This window comes from Aquarana catesbeiana, linkage group LG12 (genome assembly GCF_042186555.1).
Source record: "Aquarana catesbeiana isolate 2022-GZ linkage group LG12, ASM4218655v1, whole genome shotgun sequence".
NCBI lineage: Eukaryota > Metazoa > Chordata > Amphibia > Anura > Ranidae > Aquarana > Aquarana catesbeiana.
Window position 1 is genome coordinate 102,976,082 of NC_133335.1, and position 22,717 is coordinate 102,998,798.

The 22,717-nt window shown below is 45.8% G+C and overlaps 1 protein-coding gene across 5 annotated transcripts in view; it reads right to left on the minus strand.

Moving 5' to 3' along the window:
- MLLT6 (MLLT6, PHD finger containing) overlaps positions 1–22,717 on the minus strand; it is a 362,286-nt gene that overhangs the window by 239,016 nt on the left and 100,553 nt on the right. For 4 of the 5 annotated variants that reach the window (XM_073608237.1, XM_073608239.1, XM_073608240.1 and 1 more), the window contains exon 3: positions 7,842–7,896. In XM_073608237.1, coding sequence (XP_073464338.1) covers positions 7,842–7,896 — 55 coding nt within the window. Of the gene's footprint in view, positions 1–7,841; positions 7,897–9,185; positions 9,281–22,717 lie in introns of those variants that run through there. The other variant, XM_073608238.1, reaches the window with a different exon arrangement.

Here is a 22,717-nt window from a genome sequence, read left to right on the forward strand (position 1 = left end):
ATACGACACTATCACTTTAACTGACAATTGCGCGGTCATGCAAGGCTTTACTCAAACAGAACTGACGTCCTTTTTTTCCCCACAGATAGAGCTTTCTTTTTGAAAAAAAAACACAATATATTGTACTTTTTGCTATAATAAATATCCCCATTTTGTTTTTTTTTTTTAATCTAAGTTTAGGTCAATATGTATTATTCTATGTATTTTTGGTAATTAAAATCGCAATAAGCGTATATTGATTGGTTTGCGCAAAAGTTATAGTGTCTACAAACTATGGGAAAGATTTATGGCATTTTTATTTATTTTTTTTTACTAGTAATGGCGGTGATCTTCGATTTTTATCGGGACTGGGACATTATGGCGGACAGATATGACACTTTTGACACATTTTTGGGACCAGTGACATTTATACAGCGATCAGTGCTATAAAAATGCACTGATTTTTGTGCAAATGTCACTGGCAGGGAAGGGGTTAACACTAGGGGGCGATCAAGGGGTTAACTGTGTTCCCTCATGTGTGTTCTAACTGTAGGGGGAAGGAACTGACTAGAAGAGATGACAGATCGTTGTTCCTAGCTAGTAGGAACACACAATCTGTCTCTCCTCTCCTCACAGAACAGGGATTTGTGTGTTTACACACACACGTCCCTGTTCTGGCTCTTGTGCCTGCGATCGCGTGTGGCCGGCGGTCACATCTGTTCCCCCGCAGTGCAGCGTGCCTGCTATTCCTGCTTAAAGGGCCGACGTACAGCTACAACGGCTCGCGGTAACGTACCAACCTGCTGCAGTATAATGACGGCGGCTGGTCGGCAATCGTTTAATGAGATCATTTACGAAGGCATGTTTAGGGGCAGAATTAGGGGCAGGGGTTGGGTGGGGCAACTGGTGGCGAGCAACTCTTAAGGCCTGGCTAGTAGCTCAGGACTTGAAATTTTGAGCCTTAGTATAGTGTATGGTGAACTTTAGAGAAATCCAGGACACACTTCTACGGTTTTCAATACTACTGACTACTTAGTTTGAGTACAGAGGTGGGCGGGAGCTCCTGGAGGAGGAGGGCAGGTGCAGGTTGTGTGACAATGAGGTCAGCTAATGAATTACTTCCTGTGTCTTAACAGTTTTCATGTTCGAAATCTACATAGCAGGAAGTCATGAACTTTTCTATGGAACAAGCTGGAGGCTGAGGTAAGGTCTTATCCTAAAATACATAGAAAGCTTTTTCTTTTCTGCAACATTAATGGTATATTGGTACATAGAGAAGCTAGAGTTTAGAAAAAAGGGGAACTTAGCTTTTAGGGCTGGTTAACAAAACAAAAACGCACTTCAGATCTGTTCTGGATGCGTTTCTGCACTCATGTTTTTAACATGTTTTTGGTGCATTCCGATGCGTTTATGGATGTAATCCAGGTGTTTGTTTTTTTTTCTTCTCTTTCCTTTTCTCCCCACTGTACTGCGGTCCAGTGCGTTTTTGATGCGTTCCAATGCATTCCGGTGTGTTTTTGATGTGTTTTTGTCAGGACTGGTTCAGCCCTTCCTTCTCTGAGCTGGCCACTCAGCTGTCAGCAAATTGCCAGCTCTCATCTCTGTTCACAGTTAACCAGCTGTTGTGGATCTGCTCATCAGTTCCACCTACTTTGCCTTGGTCACATCACAAGGAACCATCTCCAGCGTTCCTGTCAGCTGACTACTCGATCCAGTTACTGAACTCTGGCTTGGCTGACTACCCGATCCGCTTACTGGACTCTGGCTATGCTTTGACTACGCTTACTCTATTTACCTTTTTATTTTTATTAATAAACAAGTGTGATTTTACTGTACTTCTGTCTCGGTCTGGTTCATGGTTTCTGACAGTAGTTGAAGGCCATGAATTCAGAAGATACAGTCAATCCACTTGTTGGTAATATTTTTTCCAGATTGGATGAGCAAGATCACCTCATAGATCAGTTTGCCATGGCGTTACAAATGCTCCTGAGTCGCATAGCTCACCTGGAATCCCCCACTGTGGCTGCTCCGGTACAACCTGAGTTGTAGGCCGTCCCTGCTGCTGCGGCAGTCTCTGTGCAGGCACCCGCCTTGAGTATTACCTCTATAAGAGGTATGTCTGGCTCCGCCCCACTTCCCCAGCGATTTGGGGGCGATCCAGTTCAATGCAGAGGGTTTCTCAACCAAGTTGAGATATACTTTGAGATGCTGCTCCAGGCGTTTCCCACAGACAGAAGCAAAGTAGGGTTCGTGATATTTTTGCTTTCTGAGAGAGCCTTGGCCTGGGCTAACCCTCTATGGGAGACGCAAAAACCTGTTGTCTTGAGTTACCCTGAGTTTGTGGCCTCCTTTAAAAAAGGGTATTTGACGTTCCCGCACGCTCCGCTTCTGCTGCCAAGTGCCTCATGTCCATCAGAGTACGAGAACTGTTGGCGACTACGCCATTGAGTTCCGTACTCTGGCAGCAGAGGTTGCTTGGAACAATGAGGCCCTCGTGGCTGCTTTTTCTCATGGTCTCTCAGATTCCATCAAGGATGAGATAGCAGCCTGAGATATACCCACTAAGCTGGAGAGCTTGATCTCATTTGCCATCCTCATTGACTCCAGACTCAGAGAGACTTTCTTTTAAGGAGCGCTTGCGGAAGCCTCCTCTACGTTTGCCTCCGAGCTTTTTGTAGTCCCACCCGTGCCTCCCTCACCTCCCATGCCTCCTGGTACCAAGTCGGTCAGTGAAGATGAACCCATGCACTTGGGCTTCATGCGTCTCTCTGCGGATGAGAGAGCCTTTAGGAGGAGGGAGAGATTGTGCCTTTATTGTGACCAGGCAGGTCACTTTTTGAAGTCTTGTCCTACCCGTCCTGGGAACACCCGAACCTAGAGGTCCTGTCATGGACAGACCTTAGGTGGTGTTGTGTCGTCCCCAGTTATCCAGAAGGATAAGCCCCTGGTTTTGGTCACCCTTTCTTGGGCTAAGTTGTCTATCGAGATACAGGCTCTAATCGACTCTGGGGCTGCAGGCCTGTTCATTGATGCTGCCTTTGTATCAAAGCACTTGATTCCACTGCAGTTGCGTGACACTCCACTTGCCATTGAGGCTCTTGATAAGAGACCTCTACAGCCTGCCCATGTGACTCATGAGACGGTTCCACTGTCCATGGCCGCAGGAGCTCTTCACCATGAGATAATCCAATTCCAAGTGATTTCCTCTCCTGTTTCCGCTGGTTATTGGTTATTCTTGGTTACAGAGGCACAACCCCTCTTTTGATTGGCTCCGTGCTGAGGTTCTCTCCTGGTCACCACAATGCAGTGAAACATGCTTCCAGAAGGTAGCCAAGGTCCTGTGTAGCTCTTCACTCTCCTCCCTGCCAGAGGAGTACCGTGATTTTAGCGAAGTCTTTGACAAAGGTCAAGCCAGTAATTTGCCTCCACACCGGCCGTATGATTGCGCAATTGACCTTCAACCTGGTGCAACTCCCCCTCGTGGCCGGGTTTACCCTTTGTCGGTGTTGGAGGATAAAGCCATGGAGTAGTATGTTGCAGACGCACTTTCTCTGGGTTTCATCCACAAATCCTCGTCTTCTGCTGGTGCTGTTTTCTTCTTTGTGAAGAAGAGGAGAGGTGAACTGAGACCTTGTATTGATTATAGGGGTCTCAATCGTTTCACGATTAAGAATGCCTACCTGATCCCGTTGATTACAGAGTTATTTGACCCCCTCAAGGGAGCAACGGTTTTCACTAAGCTTGATCTAAGAGGAACTTACAATCTCGTGAGGATTAAGGAGGGTGACGAGTGAAAAACTGCGTTTAATACCAGAACAGGCCATTATGAGTATCTCGTAACGCCTTTTGGCCTTTGTAACGCCCCAGCAGTTTTCCAGGGATTTATTAACGATGTCCTCAGAGATTTGTTGAAGTTATGTGTGGTGGTTTATCTCGATGATAACCTCATATTTTCCAAATCTCTGGAAAGCCACCACACAGATGTCTGTTGTGTGCTTCAGAATTTAAGAGAGAACAATCTCTATTGTAAACTGAAGAAGTGTGAGTTCCATCAGGAACAGGTTAAATTCCTGGGCTATGTCATTTCCACTACTGGTTTTTCGATGGACCCAGAGAAACTTTCGGCAGTCCTACAGTGGCCTCGACCCGTGGGGTTACGTCTTCTGCAGCGTTTCCTGGGATTTGCCAACTATTATCGGAAGTTTATTGGTAACTTCTCGTCTCTGGTCAAGCCCCTGACCAATATGACCAGAAAGAACGGTAACCCACAGAGTTGGTCTCCGGAGTCCATTAAGGCCTTTGAAAGTCTCAAGGCTGCCTGTGTTGCTGCTCTTGTGTTGGCACATTCTGATCCTACGTTACCTTTTATCCTTGAGGTTGATGCTTCTGAGACTGGTGTTGGAGCCCATCTGTCTCAACGTCCTACCTATGAGAGTGCTCTGTATCCTTGTGGCTACTTTTCCAAGAAATTGTCACCTGCCGAGTGCAATTATGAGATTGGTGACAGAAAGCTGTTGGCAATCGTTTTAGCCCTGAAAGAATGGAGACATCTCCTCGAAGGTACCACTGTGCCGGTTCTCATTCTTACTGACCATAAGAATCTCACATTCTTGTCTGAAGCTAAACGCCTCTCTCCCAGAAGGGCGCGATGGGCTCTTTTCTTGTCAAGTTTCAATTACATTGTCTCATTCTTAACCGGTACTAAGAATGTAAGGGCTGACGCCTTGTCAAGACAAATTTTCCTCCACTTCCAAGTTGGAGTTGGTTCCGGTTCCTATGATTCCTCCTGATCATATTCTGGCTACGGTTCACACCAGTCTCACTTCTCCTTGGCGTGACAAAATTCTTGCTGCTTAGGTCGATGCTGAGAAACCTTGTGACCGTTGCTTTGTCCCAGAGTGTCTCCGTACTGCCGTGCTCCAGAATTACCATTCTCCCAAGGCAGTTGGCCACCCTGGTAAGAATTAACTAGTTTGGGCCATTTCCCAACAATTCTGGTGGCCTAGTCTACGTGCTGATGTAACTGCCTTCGTAGCTGCCTGTTCTGTGTGTGCTCAGAGTAAGACTCCACGACACCTTCCAGTGGGCCTCCTACAACCCATACCCAATGGAGAGAGGCCCTGGACCCACCTGTCTATGGATTTCATTGTGGAGTTGCCCAACTCCCAAGGCAACACAGTTATTCTTATGGTGGTTGACCGGTTCTCAAAGATGTGTCATTGTATTCCACTTAAAGCGGAGTTCCACCCTAAAGTGGAACTTCCGCTCATCGGATTCCTCCCCCCCTCCAGTGCCACAATTGGCACCTTTCAGGGAAGAGGGGGGTGCAGATACCTGTCTAATACAGGTATCTGCAGCCACTACGGGCTTAGACAGCCGCAGAATATCCGCAAATAATGCCCGCCCCCCCTCCCTCCCATTGTGTTCTGGGAAACACACAGTTCCCAGAACACAATGGGGACCAGTGCAGAGGCGCAGCGCAACTCGCGCATGTGCAGTAGGGAACCGGGCAGTGAAGCCGCAGCGCTTCACTTCCCGATTCCCTGACCGAGGATGGCGGCGGGGGCAGCCGAGAGCCGAGCGATTGATCGGCTTCGGCTGCCGACATTGCTGAGCCCTGGGAAAGGTAAGTGTCCATTTATTAAAAGTCAGCAGCTGCAGTATTTGTAGCTGCTGGCTTTTAATAATTTTTTTTAAGGTGGAGCTCCTCTTTAAGAAGTTGCCCACTTCTAAGGAACTGGTTTCCATTTTTGCTCGGGATATCTTTCGCTTTTATGGGCTACCCAAGGTGATTGTCTCCGACAAGGGTAGTCAGTTTGTGTCCCGGTTCTGGCGAGCCTTTTGTGCACAGCTGGGAATTCAGCTTGCTTTCTCCTCTGCGTATCACCTGCAGTCTAATGGGGCCGCAGAATGAGCCATTCAGTCCTTGGAGCAATTCCTATGTTACTATATTTCTGACCATCACAACTGGTCAGACCTATTACCATGGGCAGAGTTTGCTCACAACAGTGCCTTAAATTCTGTTTCCCGATTGTCTCCGTTTATGGTGAATTATGGTTTATAACCTTCTATGTTGCCTGACTTGTTTGTTCCACAGAGTATTCCTGCGCTAGAGGAACATCTCCGTGGTCTTCGTTCCACTTGGGCACAAGTCCAGGAGGCTTTGCGTCATGCTAATGATAGGTACAGACTCCATGCTGACCACAGCCGCCTGCCTGTGCCTTCCTACCAGGTTGGAGACAGGGTTTGGCTGTCATCTCGCATCCTCCGACTTCGTGTTCCCTCACTGAAGTTCGGACCTCGGTTTATTGGGCCTTTCCGTATCCTTCGCAGGATTAACCCAGTGGCTTACGCGTTGGACCTTCCTCCTAGTATGCGCACCCCAAATGTGTTTCATGTCTCCTTATTGAAACCGTTGGTCTGCAACCGCTTTACCACCTCGGTGCCACGCCCTCACCCTATACAGGTTGAGAACCATGAGCAATATGAGGTACAATCCATTGTTGACTCCTGTAGGTTCCGTGGACGCATACAGTACCTGGTGCATTGGAAGGGGTATGGTCCAGAGGAATGCTCCTGGGTCTCATCCTCGGACGTACATGCTCCTGCCCTCCTCCGTGATTTCCATAGACGTTTTCCCCTCAAGCCCGGTAGTCCTCCGAGGGAGAGGGGTCGTTGAGGAGGGGGGTACTGTCAGGGCTGGCTCAGCCCTTCCTTCTCTGAGCTGGCAGCTCAGCTGTCGGCTAATTGCCAGCTGTCATCTCTCTCCACAGTTAACCAGCTGTTGTGGATCTGCTCGTCAGTCCCGCCTACTTAGAGATCTCCAGCTCACTTTATTCCTGCCTTCGCCTTGGTCACATCACAAGAAACCATCTCCTGCGTTTCTGTTTTAAGACTGGCTTTGCTGACATCCCTTCTGGCTCCTTATCCTGCTTGCTGTTCTTCTACTTTGATCCCTGACTTCTGGCCTGGCTGATTACCCGATCCGGTTACTGGACTGTGGCTATGCTTTAAATACGCTTACTCTACTTACCCTTTTATTTTTATTAATAAACAAGTGTGATTTTACTGTACTTCTGTCTCGGTCTGGTTCATGGTTTCTGACAGTTTTACTGCATTCCAGTACAGTCCAGTGCAGGAAAAATGCAGCATGTTCTACTTTTTTTCTGAGACTGGAAAGCCCTGGAACTGACTGCACTGGTGTGATCTATGCCATTGCGAATCATATAACCTACTTTCCATGCATTTTTGATGCAGAAAAAAACAAACACACTGGGCCGCATGTGGTGTTGACTGGCCCTTAAAGAGGGAGTCCACCTACAAAAAAAATATTAAAAGCCAGCAGCTACAAAAACTGCAGCTGCTGACTTTTAATAAACGGACACTTACCTGTCCTGGAGTCCAGCGATGTAGGCAGCCGAAGCCGATCAATCGCTCGACTCTCGGCTGCTGCCGCCGCCATTCTCTGTAAGTGAATCAGGAAGTGAAGCGTTGCGGCTTCACTTCCCGGTTCCCTACTGCGCATGCGCGAGTCGCGCTGCGCGTCTTAACTGGTCCCCGCTATCTCCTCGGACCTGTGTGTTTCCCAGGAGACAGCAGGGGGGGGTGCGGGAGGGGGCATGACTCCCGCGGGAGTCTATTCCCGCAAGTGGGTGCAGATACCTGTATTAGACAGGTATCTGCACCCCCCTCCCCCCTGAAAGGTGCCAAATGTGACACCAGAGGGGGGGAGGGTTCAGAAAAGCGGAGGTTCCACTTTTGTGTGAACCTCCGCTTTAAGCCAGAATGTTTTACTACTATATAATGCTTGCACTCTATACGCTGATGGTAGGCCACCATAAATACCTAGTCTCTTAACTTACCTCCATTGTCCGTTCTCTTTAGCGCCCCCTCTTTATGTGGGCAAAGATCACATCTCTATAAAGAACAAGAAGAAAGAGAACAATTAATTTTGTATGCTGGTGTCTCAGTTATCTTTCTCAGTAAGGAAATTGTATTACAAAAATAGAACTAGTATTGACCATTTAAAAAGAAAAGTGCTGCGGTGTCATTGATTACATCATAAAGTGCATGTAGTGAAATAAAAGCTACATCCATAACACATATTGAATGCATCCAAAAATGATTAAACCAATTCATATAATCAGTGCCATCATGCAAGAAAAAAGACGAGGTGCACAATTCTAAACATAAAAAACGGTCCCAATATATAATCCTTAACCACTTGCCCACCGGACACTTAAAGTGGTTGTTAACCCACCAAAGTATCTTTACATAAACCTGTCTGTTTTTTAACCGCTTCAGCCCCGGAAGATTTTACCCCCCTCCTGGCCAGAGCACTTTTTGTGATTCGGCATTGCGTCGCTGTAATTGACAATTGCGCGGTCGTGCAACATTGCACCCAAACAAAATTGACGTCCTTTTTTTCCCACAAATAGAGCTTTCTTTTGGTGGTATTTGATCACCTTTGCGGTTTTTATTTTTTGTGCTATAAACAAAAAAAGAGCGACAATTTTGAAAAAAAAGCAATAGTTTTTATTTTTGGCTATAATAAATTAACCCCAAAAATGTATAAAAAAAACAATTTTTTTCCTTAGTTTAGGCCGATATGTATTCTTCTACATATTTTTGGTAATGGCGGCGATCTGTGTTTTTTATTGGGACTGCGACATTATGGCGGACACATCGGACACTTTTGACACATTTTTGGGACCATCGTCATTTATACAGCGATCAGTGCTATAAAAATGCACTGATTACTGTAAAAATGTCACTGGGAGGGAGGGGGTTAATCACTAGGGAACGATCAAGGGGTTAATTGTGTTCCCTTTTGTGTGTTCTAACTGAAGGGGGGAGGGGACTGTCTAGGGGAGATGACAGATCACTGTTCATTCTTTGTATGAACAGACGATCAGTCACTTCTCCCCTCAGAACCAGAAACTGTGTGTTTACATACACAGATCTCGGTTCTCGGTGTGTCAGCAGCGATCGCGGGAGCCCCGCAGTGATCGCGATCGTCGGGCACTCGCATCGGTTCCGGGGGCGAGTAGCACACCCCGAGAGGCCAAAGGGCGAAGCGATGTTACACAATGTCGTTTCATCCAGCCGTGCCATTCTGCCACAGTAAAACTGCGGCGGCTGGTTAGCAAGTGGTTAATGTGATGGCCCCCTGTAACTGTGCTTTATAAAAAAAATGCTGTATATACCTTGTTTACAGAGAGCTGATCTGCGCTCATTGACCCGCTGCATATCTCCTCCTTCAGCCCGACAGATGCAATGGGCGGGCCAGGGATCCCCGCTGATGTCAGTCAGGAGGGGAGGAGGAGACGAGGAGAAGAGAAGAGAGGCGGCCCTGCCCGCTTCATCTGTCAGGCCAAGAGAGGAGAGAGAGGCAAGTATATACAGCATTATTTTTAGCACTGTCACAGGGGGCCATTACATTAAAAAAACAGAGGATTATATTAAAAAGAAACAGTAATTTGAGCAGCAGGACAGGAGGGGGTGGCAGGGACACAGAGCAGACAGGCAGAAAGAGGAGGGGGGAGAGGGGGGAGGAGAGGACACAGGAGACACAGAGGAGGGCTGCGGCTGACGGAGGCACGTATGCTGACAACGGCCCTGATATATCGGGGTCAGCGTACAGGGGGGAAAGGTAGAAACTATCAGGATCAGCCAGGTATTTCAGGTGATACAGGGGACCAAATGAGACAGCACAAGTACTGTGCTGTATAACATGCTTTAAAGGAGCAGGATCTTTATTTTATTTATTTTTTTTTGGGTTAACAAACACTTTAAACCCCTTCCTAACCAGGCCAATTTTCAGCTTCCAATGCTGTCACACTTTGAATGACGTGGTCATGCAACATTGTACCCATTTGAAATCTTTATCCTTTTTTTCACACAAACAGAGCTTTCTTTTGGTGGTATTTAACCACTTGCCTACCAGGCCAATTCTGACATTTCTCTCCTACATTAAAAAAAAAAATTTTTGCTAGAAAATTACACAGAACCCCCAAACATTATATATGTTGTTTTAGCAGAGACCCTGGAGAATAAAATGGCGGTTGTTGCAACTTTTTATCTTGCACGGTATTTGCGCAGCAATTTTTTAAACGTGTTTTTTTGGAAAAAAAAAGTTTCATGCATTAAAAAAAAAAACAGTAAAGTTAGCCCAATTTTTTTGCATAATGTGAAAGATGATCTTACGCAGAGTAAATAGATACCTAATATGTCACGCTTCAAAATTGAACACGCTCGTGGGATGGCGCCAAATTTCAGTATTTAAAAATCCCCAAAGGGCGACGCTTTAAAATATTTTACAGGTTACATGTTTTGAGTTACAGAGGTGCTAGAATTATTGCTCTCGCTCTAACGTTCACAGCAGTACCTCACATGTGTGGTTTGAATGTAGTCTACATGTGTGGGCACAACTTACATATGCGTTCGTTTCTAAAAGCAAGCACGCAGGGACAGGGGCGATTTTAATATTTTTTTTTATTATTATATTATTGTTAATTTTATTTTTCTAGTTTGATGCTTTCTTTTTACATTTTTTTTGATCACTTTTATTCCTATTACAAGGAATGTAAACATCCCCTGTAATAGGAATAGTGCGTGACAGGTCCCCTTTACAGCGAGATCTGGGGTCAATAAGTCCCCAGATCTCACCACTAAGCTGGGAAGCCTGAGATAAAAAAACATTTTTTAAAAAAAGATCTTTGATTCCCAGCCGAGGCGGCGGCATTTTTTTCAAATGCAGAGGCCGGGCGTGACGTCATAACATTGCGCCCAGCCTATGAACGATTATAGAGACTCCGGGACCATCTGGCCCTCCGGAAATCTCTATGGTCAACATCCGGCGCCGGTTGGTTTCTTCTCCAGTTCGCCGATCGCAGGGGCGAGCTGGGAGAAGCAACGTAGGGCGGCGGGAGGGGGAGGGGAGACTACTTCCCCTCCCACCACCAAAAGAACGATCAAGCAGCTGAACAGCCACTATGATTGTTTTTATGGTGAGGGGAATCGCTGGTTCTAAAAGAAGATATGTGAATGATGCCTGTAGCTGCAGGCATCATTCAGATATAACGACATCATTTGACTTGGGGGGGTGGGAAGTGATTATTCACCACTGGCTTTTTTTATTTTTAGCACTATAAATAAAAAAAAAGAACGAAAATTTTGTAAAAAAGTGCAATTTTCTCTGTTGCCCGACTCTGAAGCCGCCTTGTGCAGGGCGTCTTCAGCGCGGCTTGCAAACAACTTCTGTAATAGAAGTCAATGCAAGTCGCTCTGAAGGCCCCCCCCAAAAGGTGCAGGAACCTTTTTCTAAGTCGAAGCGACTTGAGTCGTTTTGATTAGAACAGTTCCATTGCACTGCATGGAGCACGACTTGTCAGGCGGCTAAGTCGCCTTAGTGTGAACTGAGCCAGAGTCTACAAGCTATGGTGCCAAGCTCTGAAAATTTATCACACCTGATGTACTGACGGCCTATGTAATTTCTTGAGGCCCTAACAAACCAGGAAAGTACAAATACCCCCCAAATGACCTCTTTTTGGAAAGTAAACATTCCAAGGTATTTCGTAAGAGGCATGGTGAGTTTTTTCATGTTGTAATTTTTTCCCACAATTCTTTGCAAAATTAAGATTTTTTTTTTTTTCACAAAATTGTCATAGCAGGTTATTTTTCTTTCAAATGGCATATTCATACTTGCAACTACACCCCAAAACACATTCTGCTACACCTCCTCAGTATGGCAACACCGCACGTGTGAGACCTTTTTACAGCCTGGCCACATACAGAGGCGTTTTAAAAGCATTAATGAAGCATCTAATTTCCTAACAACCTATCACACTTGTGAAGGCACTGGAGCACCAGGACAATGAAAACGCCCACAAAATGACTCCATTTTGGAAAGCAAACACCCCAACGTATATTCTATGAGGCACAATGAGTCTTTTGAACATGTCATTTTTTTTTCCACATGTTTTTGCAAAATGTGGAAAGAAAAAGCATTTTTCGACACATTTTTATGGCACTGATGGGCGTTGATGAGGATCCTCTGATAGAGGGGCACTTATGAGCACGTACTGACAGGCACCGTATTGGCACTTTAGTGGCACTGATGTAGCACAGATGTGGCACTGTAGAGGCACAGATGTGCACTGATGTGGCAATGTAGAGCACTGCTGTGCCACGGATGGGGCACAGCTGTGGCACTGATGGGCACAACTGAGTACTGATGTGGCACAGATGTGCACTGATGGGGCACTGTAGATCACTGCTGGGCACTGATGTAGCATGGATGGGGCACTGCTGGGCACTGATGTGGCATGGATGGGGCACTTGGAATTAAAAAAAAAAAAAAAAAAAAACACAAGCAGCCTCACGCTTCTCCCTCCTCTCCTCACATGATCGGTGGGAAGAGAGGAAAGAACCAGACATGACGCAATCGCGTGGTAAAGTGTGCTGGGATTGGCCCTTTACTCCGATCTGTGACACGCCGAGTTCCGAGAACCTGGCAGTCACGGACACTGCAGGAAGCGCGTACCAGGGGGCATGTGAGATGCTCGTTCAAGGGAGGACGTCATTGTACGCCCTCCCAGAATTAGCCAGCCGCGCTATAGCCGTCATTCGGCTATGGCCCGGTCGGCAAGTGGTTAAGGTGAAATTCAAAGCGTGCACTTCAGATTTCTTAGTGCTCCCCCCTCTGAGATGAGCATAATCAGCCTCTTACCAGATAGCAAGACCTTATCCAGGCCTGTATTAGTGAGCTCACCCCTCACTCTGGGTATATAGTATATTTTGTTTCCGGCCGACCATCAGATGGTATAGTCTAGAGGTAGTTATTCAAACTCTTCACCAAGGAAGCTCAAACAGTACATTATGGAGCATAGCAATAAAAAGGAGAAATGCTCATTGCGCAATGTCCTCTTAAAATTGAAAACTATTTATTAACCACCTCAATACTGGGTACTTTCACCCCCTTCCTACCCAGGCCATTTTTTAGCTTTCAGCACTGTCACACTTTGAATGAGAACTGCACGGTCATGCAACACTGTACCCAAATGAATTTTTTTTTTAACAAATGGAGCTTTCTTTTGGTGGTATTTAATCACCATTGGGGTTTTTATTTTTTGTGCTACAAGTAAAAAAAAAGACCAAAAATCTAAAAAAAAAATGCATTTTTCTTAGTTTCTGTTATAAAATTTTGCAAATAAGTAAATTCTCTTCATAAATTTTAACCAAAATTTATACTGCTACATTTCTTTGGTAAAAACAGGATTTTTAAAAACAGCTTACCTGTAAAATAATTTTCTTTGTAGTACATCAGGGGACACAGAGCCATAGTAGTTACTATGTGGTTATAGGCCACCTTCAGGTGATGGACACTGGCACGCCCTAAGACAAAAAGCGCACTCCCTATATAACCCCTCCCACTACTGGGAGTACCTCAGTTTTGTAGCCAAGCAATATACGTATATACTAGGGGTGCAACGGATCGTCACCGATCCGCGATCCGAACGGGCCAACCTGTTCGGATCGGCACACCCGCGATCCGCGGAGCGCTCCGCGGCCTCGGGTTTTAGGAAAGTCCACGGCTTCGGCCTAGCTCCGGAGCCGCGGCCATCTTGGTACACCCGGCGGCGCTGAGCATCGTGCTGACATCATCACCCCGCCCCCAACTCGTGGGTTTGTCGGCTTCTCTAAAGCAAGCAAGGTATGACTAACAGGCACAGCAGCACTAATGTATACAGTGTGAAGTCTGGATATTACAGTGGGGGACATGGCCTGGCTATATTACAGTGGGGGACATGGACTGGCTATATTACAGTGGGGGACATGTGGACTGGCTGTATTACAGTATGGGACATGTGGCTATGTTACAGTGCGGGACATGTGGCTATATTACAGTGGGGGACATGTGGCTATATTACAGTGGGGGACATGTGGCTATATTACAGTGGGGGACATGTGGCTATATTACAGTGAGGGACATGTGGACTGGCTATATTACAGTGGGGGACATGTGGCTATATTACAGTGGGGGACATGTGGCTATATTACAGTGGGGGACATGTGGCTATATTACAGTGGGGGACATTATGTGGATATATTACAGTGGGGGAGATGACGTGGATATTACAGTGGGGGAGATGATGTGGATATTACAGTGGGGAGATGACGTGGATATTACAGCAGTGGGGGCGATGACATGGATATTACAGCAGTGGGGGAGATGACGTGGATATTACAGTGGGGCAATGACGTGGATATTACAGCAGTGGGGGAGATGACATGGATATTGCAGTGGGGGAGATTGTGGATAACTGGATTACAGTGGGGACTATATGGTGGTGGAATTTTCACAGGTTTTTGCAAATTCAATTAATTGCATTTTGCCCATTTATCCAAATTGACTTTTAGATTCATATATTTTTCTAATTATTTTTCATATTTTTGGTGTTCTTGTCAATTCATGTGTTTACGTCGTTTACGTCGTTCACTATTGTAATATTACGTTTAGCGCAATCCTATTTTTTCTATATTTTTTTCCTTGTATTGGGGTTTTGCAGAAGGATTGCTGCTTCCACTGAGTCTTAGGCGATTTTCGGCCGCACAAGATCGCTTCTAGGTCTTAGCGCAGTTTCTTTCCTTTTTTCCAGGTGAGCTCCCCTGCCTTTCCTGACTAGCGAGTCGGGCAAACGACTGCCCACTGTTTCGTCCTCCCCTGGAACGTCCTCCAGGCTACCGAAGCGCTTCCACATCCTGCCTCTACTTTGGGGAAGGAATCAGTCCACACACACAGTGTGGTCATGGCGAGCGGAGGAACGGAGGAGCTTGAACGCCCCACGTCATTGAAATCCCCTGTATGGGAGCATTTTGGCTTCCCTGTCAAATATGATGATGAAGGAAAGAGGTTAGTGGATAAAACCGTGACGGCGTGTAGGCACTTTGGCACAAGAAAGCCATATGACACTGGAAACACATCAAGCATGGCTACGCATTTGAAGCGACATCACCCCGGTGTTCCACTGACAGGAGTGAAACTGAAAACGAAAGCTACTCAACAACCGCTTATCACCGCAGCATTTACGCAGCCACTTGTTGCACAATCAGACCGGGCTAAAGCCATCACAAAAGCCATCGGTGTGTTTATAGGTGCAGACATGAGGCCATATTTGGTTATGCAAAACGAGGGCTTTAAACACATGCTGAAAGTGCTTGAGCCACGTTACCAAATCCGGTCGCACCCCCACTTCAGCGAAAAGATTGTGCCAGATCTTTATGAGCAGGAGAAGAAAAAAGTTGTAGATGAACTATCCCGAGCATCCTCTGTTGCGCTCACGACAGACGGGTGGACATCCAGGGGAGCACAGAGCTATGTGACGATAACCGCTCACTTCATCACAGCAGACTGGGAGATGAGAAGTCCGGTGCTGCAGACACGTCCCCTCTACGAGAGTCACACAAGCACTCATCTTGCGCAGATACTGACTCAAGCAGTGGAGGAATGGAAGTTGAAGAGGCCCAGTACTAATATCCCAGTCACAACTGATAATGCCAAAAATCAAATAAATGCAGTGAATGAGGCAGGACTGGGCCCACATATAGGGTGCTTTGCACATGTAGTGAATTTGGCATCACAGAAGGGAATCTCAATCAATAGGATGGACCGCCTCCTTGGGAGGATCAGGAAGGTGGTTTCCTACTTCCACCGAAGCACAACAGCTGCTCGTGTGCTTAAGACAAAGCAAGAAATGCTAAAGCTGCCTACTCATAAGCTCATACATGATGTCCCAACAAGGTGGAATTCTACTTATGATATGATGGAGCGTTATCTGGAGCAGCAGGCAGCTATATACTCTGCATTGACCGACAAGACCCTGAAGAAAAATGTCAAAGACATCATTACCCTGTCTGATGATGATGTGAGAGTGGCAGAGGAGGTCCTCCAGGTGCTTAAACCCCTCAAAACTGTTACATCTGTGCTGAGGACTGAAAGTTCACCATCTGTGTCAATGATCCTGCCGCTTAAAACAAGGATTCTACAATCCATGGCTCCAAGTGTGGAAGACAGCATCATCACTCGAGATGTCAAGACTGCCATTAGAGAGGACCTGCAGCACAGATACACTTCACCCCCTACTCTACAGGACTACCTTCACAGATCTACTGCCCTGGATCCGAGGTTCAAGTCCCTGTCTCACATGGACCCTGCCCTATGCCAGAGGACATACAGTGACCTCACCACTGAGATTGTGAGCAGTCTGGGCACTGAAGACTGTGATGAGGTAAAGAAAAAGAATATTATTTAAAAATCATAAATTTAAATCTAAATACATTTTTTATTTTCGTAATAATGGCTTTTTTTAAATGTTATTATTTTCATGTTTCATAGACATGAAAAATGTGGCAATAATATTGCCACATTTTTCATGTCTATGAAACATGAAAATAAATAATAGGTTTAATTAATCAACAATTTTTTTCTGCAGGGTCAAGCTGCAGAACCAACAGGAGCAATCTTGGACTCATCATCTCCTCCACAAAAGAAGTCGGCGATGGCAGAGCTTTTTGGAGAGACTTTTGCCACTTCCAGCAAAGACAACAAGACTCCTGCTGACATCATAAAAGAGGAGGTGGCATCCTACCTGGCAGCAAGCGGCATTACAGTGGATGGTGATCCGCTGACACGGTGGAAAAGCAATGAGTGTAGATACCCTCATATTGCCACGATGGCAAGATGCTATCTCGCTGTGCCAGGCTCTTCAGTTCCTTCCGAGAGAGTGTTCTCAACAGCAGGGGACATAGTGACTGCAACGAGGTCCACACTTTCCCCAGACAATGTAGACACCCTTGTCTTTTTGAAAAAGAATTTGAAATTATAAGCTCAGGAATGCTTTGCTTTCTTTCTTTTATTCTTCTTTGATGGTGTGGACATACTAGGCTTTCACAATCCATGTTTCAAGGAAGATGATGTGCCTTCTTATGTTGCACTTTAAGTTGTTTTTGGCTCATAGCCCATCGGTCCATGTTTGAAGGAAGGAGATATGCCTTTTTTTATGTTGCACTTTAAGTTTTTCATTATGTTACAAAGAAGAGATTATGCCTTGTACACTTTAACTTGATTTTATATATTTTCAAGTAATGTAAAAGTGTTAAACAAAAAGACAAAACTTATGTTTATTTGTCTTGTCTTTTTAACGATCCGAACCCTGAGTTTTTTGATCCGTTGCACCCCTAGTATATACCAAAGAAGGGAGGGACCTCTGTGTCCCCTGATGTACTTCAAAGAAAAGGATTTTTACAGGTAAGTCGTTTTTAAAAATCCTGTTTTCTTTTCATACATCAGGGGATATAGAGCCATAGTAGTTACTATGTGGGGTGTCCCATAGCAACGGTAACTGAAGGAAGGGAGACACAACAAAAAGGTAGGGCATTAAGAGGCTAGAGGACTTATACTGCAGCCTGCAGTATCCTCATGACCTTTAACATCGATCTGATAGAATCTATTAAATGTATGGACTGAAGACCAAGTTGCAGCCTTGCAGATCTGAGCCATATAAGCCTGGTGATGCACCACCCAAGAGGCACTAACAGCCCTGGTGGAGTGTGCTTTAACACGAAAAGGAGGAATTTTCTTCCTTAGACCATAAGCTTGAACAATCACTTGACAAATCCATTTGGGAATAGTAGATTTTGATGCTGCCTGTCCTCTTTCAGGACCTACTGGCAGTACAAACAAAACATATGTTTTGCAAATCTGAGCGGTCTCTTTTAAATAGACCTTGACCGCTCTCACTACATCAAGGGAATGTAGTGACTTCTCTTCCCTAGATCGAGAAGGCAGAATAATATCCTGGTTTAAATGAAAATCTGTCACTACCTTCGGTAGGAATTCAGGATGAGGCCGCAATACCACCTTATCCTTATGCATAATCAAATATAGCCCTTTACAAGACAGAGCCGCCAATTTCGATACCCTTCTGGCAGAGGATATGGCAACCAAAAAGATTATTTTTCTCGTCAAAAGAACCAAGGGAATTTCCCATATCGGCTCAAAAGGCTGTTTTTGTAAAGCCGACAAGACTAAATTCAAATCCCAAGGTTTCAGGGGTGCCCACGCTATCCTCCGAATAAAACTACGTACCAGAGAGTGAGAAGCAAGAGGCTGTTGAAAGAATACTGATAAGGCCGAGACCTGGCACTTGATAGTACTCAAGGCCAGCTTCATTTCCAATCCCATTTGCAGGAATTCAAGGATCCTACCTATGACATACTTCCTGGGGTGCCAACACCTGGATCCACACCAGGAGACATATGCCTTTCAGACTCTATATAAATGACTCTGGAGGCCGGCTTCCTAGCATTAACCAAAGTATACACTACTGAAGGAGATAACCCACGATCCTTTAGAATGTGGGTTTCAATAGCCAAACCGTTAAATTTAGCGTTTGTAAGGTAGGATGGAATACTGGACCTTGTGCGAGAAGGTCTGGCCACATCGGCAGGGTCCAAGGGTCCCCATCTTTATGATCTCGGCAAACCAAGATCTTCTGGGCCACGCTGTGGCCACCAGAATCACCTCTTTCCGTTCCTGCTTGACCCTGCGGAGAAGGCGCGGAAGCAGCAGAACCGGAGGAAACGCATAGATCGGTGAAAACTGATCCCATGGAAAGACCAAGGCGTCTGTTCCACACGCTAGCGGATCCCTCGTCCTTGACACAAAGTTGTCGACTCTGTTGTTGAATCTAGACGTGAACTGATCCTCGTCCGGAACACCCCATTTTTGACATATCGACAGAAAAATGTTGGGGTGAAGGGACCATTCTCCCGGAAACAATTGTTGGCGACTCAAGTAGTCCGCCTGCCAATTTTCTATCCCTGGAATGAAAATCGCCGATATATAAGGAATGTTGCTTTCTGCCCAAGCTAGAACATGATACACTTCTTTTTGGGCTGCACAACTTCTCGTGCCCCCTTGGTGATTGATGTAGGTCACAGCCGTGGCATTGTCGGATTGAATGCTGACAGGACAATTCCGTAGTCTGAGCGTCCAGGCCTCTAGGGCCAGACGTACTGCCCGAATTTCCAGAATATTGATGGGCAAGGTCCTTTCTGACTTGGACCACTTCCCCTGGACAGATGCTTCTTTCAGGACTACTGCCCAGCCGAGAAGGCTGGCATCCGTTGTTACCACTTTCCAGGATACTGGTAGAAAGGATTTCCCCTTTTGGAGGTTGCTGGATATCAACCACCAATTGAGGCTCTGACGCACCTCGGGGGATAAGTGCATTGGAAAGTCCAAAGCCTGGACCTTCTTGTTCCTGGCCGACAGAATGGTGTTTTGTAGCAGTCTGCGCATAAGAAACAGTCTGGAAAGAGGCCACCATCTTTCCTAACAATTTCATGCACAGCAGAATGGAAGGATTCCTTTTTGTTTTGACAAGTTGAATCAGTTCCTTTATGGAGCTAACTCTTGCCTGGGGTAAGAATACCTTCTTTTGAACAGTATCTATGATCAACCCCAAGTACTGTAATCTCCTTGATGGTTTTAAGGAGGATTTTTCTAGGTAGAGAATCCAGCCTAGGAATTCCAGGTAGCTTACAGCTGAGATTAAACTTTGGTTGAGACCGGAGACTGATTAATCTACTAAAAGCAGATCGTCTAGATAGGCTAAGATAGTTATACCCTGAGCCCTTAACCTGGCTAAAGGAGGCGCCAGGATCTTTGTGAACACACGTGGTGCGGTGGCCAGACTGAACGGCAGAGCTACAAACTGAAAATGGCGATTCTCGGGGGCGTTACCGGATGCCGGAGTGAGTGGAGGTGTGTGAGGTCTCTTCCTGCTCTATCCCCTGTGGCCATCCTATCTAACCCAGCTCAGCGTGCTATTTTTCCCTGTACGCCCTCTGGGAGGCTCAGGAGGGCGGGGGGTCTGTGCCGGACGGCGGGGTGGACGTTCCGTGCAGCGCTGTCCTGGTTACCCTGACAATGAGCTGAGTTCCCGCGAGGGGCAGCGAGACATGCACTGATCGGCATGCACAACGTGGGGTGGCTGTTTGAAGCGATCTAGTACTGCCTAGCAAGCTCAGCGGTACTAAGGGGGTAACATATGAAAAGTGGGAACTAGTACCAGATATAACCCCTTGCAAGAGGAACTACTAAAGAGCCAAAAGAGTGAAAAAGTACTACAGCCTGGCAACCTCTGACAGCTATACATCTCCCTATACTCCTTTACAGTTGGCCATGACAAGGAAAAAGGGGGAGGAACAGCAGCACCAGGAGAACCCAAGCTCTCAAACCACTCATTCAACTAAGGAGAAGGCGAACCAGGCAGCAGCAGCCAAGCTGGAGAGATACGCACATACTCCTACACAGTCACCAGATAAAAGGTAACCAGCACTCCCAGGGGAAATCCCAGACAGGAGGCCCTGGGGACAGAAAAAGCCTAGGTAAAATGTCAACAGTACTACTTATTACTACAAAAACTGTAAGTTTTTCGGAGAAGGGGAAAAAATGGGCCGTATGCTGGCACTTCTAGCTAAGACCAATTCCCCCTCCTCAGCTATCTCCACGATTAGGACACCAGCTGGTGAAATCTTGTCCGAACCTGCCGTGATTATGCAAACATTCTCTCAGTTTTACAGGGATCTGTATAAGTCACGTCAGGGTTCAGATGAGAGAGAAATGGATAGGTTTCTGGGGGGTGTTGGACTGCCTGTTCTCTCGGAAAGCGATAGGAACAGGCTGGATTCTCCAATAGCTTTAGAAGAATTACAACAAGCAGTAGCTGATATGTCCAATCAAAAATCCCCAGGTCCAGATGGGCTGCCATTGAAGACCTACAAATATTACGGAGAGGTGCTACTCCCAGAGCTTCTAAAAACATGGAATTGGGCAGCTGAAAGGGGAAGTCTGCCTTTCTCGATGTCAGAAGCTACCATTGTAGTAATACAGAAAGAAGGTAAAGACCAACTTGAAGCATCCTCCTACAGACCAATAACACTATTGTGTTCTGACGTTAAAATTGTGGCAAGGGTGTTGGCAACCAGGCTGAATAAATGCATCTCAAAACTTATACATCTGGATCAATCGGGGTTTATTCCTAACAGGTCTACCAGCATAAATATCAGAAGGGTATATATGAACCTCCAGACCCCGACAGAGAATATAGGCTCTGGGGCCATCTTGTCCTTGGATACAGCCAAGGCTTTTGAGAGCCTTGAGTGGGGGTATCTCTGGTGGGTACTGGAGAGTTTCGGATTTGGCCCTACATTCATAGGATGGTTGAAAACATTATATAATCACCCAAGTGTTACATTGAAAATGAACAATGAATATTCAGAAAGGTTTCCACTTGAGAGAGGGACGAGTCAGGGGTGCCCTTTATCAACTTGTTGTTCGCCCTGGCGATGGAGTCATTAGCAGGTGTGGTAAGATCAACTGGATTACAGGGATTTCAAAGGAAATGTGGAGAAGAAAGGATAGCGCTATATGCAGATGACGTTTTATTTTTGGGGGGGATACGGTGTTCTCACTAGAAAAAGTAATGCATATAGTAGAGGAGTTTGGTAAGTTTTCGGGCCTAGCTATTAACTGGGAGAAGTCATCGCTTCTACCGGTCGATCCACTTATTAATTCCATCCCAAGGGGAATATCTCAATTAAAAGTAACAGAGAAAATTAAATATCTTGGTATAGTGCTGTCAAATTATCCTAATCAGTATATCAGTGATAATTTAGTCCCACTTCTATTGAAATTTAAAAGGAAATGTGATATCTGGAATGGACTCCCTTTGTCAGTGGCAGGGCACGCCAACCTGGTTAAAATGATCTGGATGCCACAGCTGTTGTACTTACTTCATAATTCTCCAATCTGGATCGGGGGAGAAATGGTTCCAAAAAATACAGACCCTTTTTAGGGAGTTAATATGGAAGAAAGGTCAGGCCAGGATTAGCTGGCAAACGCTGCAGCAACCTACCAATGAAGGGGGAGTGGCTGTCCCCACCCATATAGCTACTACTTGGCAGCTCAATTACAGCAAATAGGGTGATGTGCTACCCCGGGAGGGGGGAATGCCAGTGGCAAAATGATGTTACAGGGGAATCCGCACAAATCATTAGTGGAAGCTTTAGAGGCAGATTCGCTACAAGGGGATAGTCCAACACTTAAGATGGTCACTAAAGTTTGGCAGTCAGTTAAGAGAATCATGGGGTACAGAGGAGTTACAGAATATTCCCCCATTTGGCATAATAAACATCTCCATGAGTTATTGACTATAGGGAAAAACAAGGAATGGGAAAGGCATGGAATAAGTCGGCTGATCCAATTATATGAGGGAGTTATCTTAAAATCATCTGCAGAGTTGAGACAGGAGTATGGGATATCAAATAAAACATTCTATAGTTATTTACAGATCAGACATGCTCTGGGTAATCCGTTCAGTAATCACCCACTAGAATGGAGTAAGATTCCTCTTCTCCAAAAAATAATTAGGGCAGATGTCACCAAAGGTCTTATATCTGAGATATACGCACAAATAACGGGCAGAATGAATACCCAGGTAGTGTCCTCTAAGAATAAAGAAAGATTAGAAGTAGATGTAGGAGTAATAACTGTAGAGCAATGGAAGAGGATTCTAGAATTCAGCCCTCTGGTGTCGGATTCTCCCTCACAAAATGCTTCACACTTGCTCTTGTTACATAGAGCTTATTACACTCCCAAGAAACTGTATGT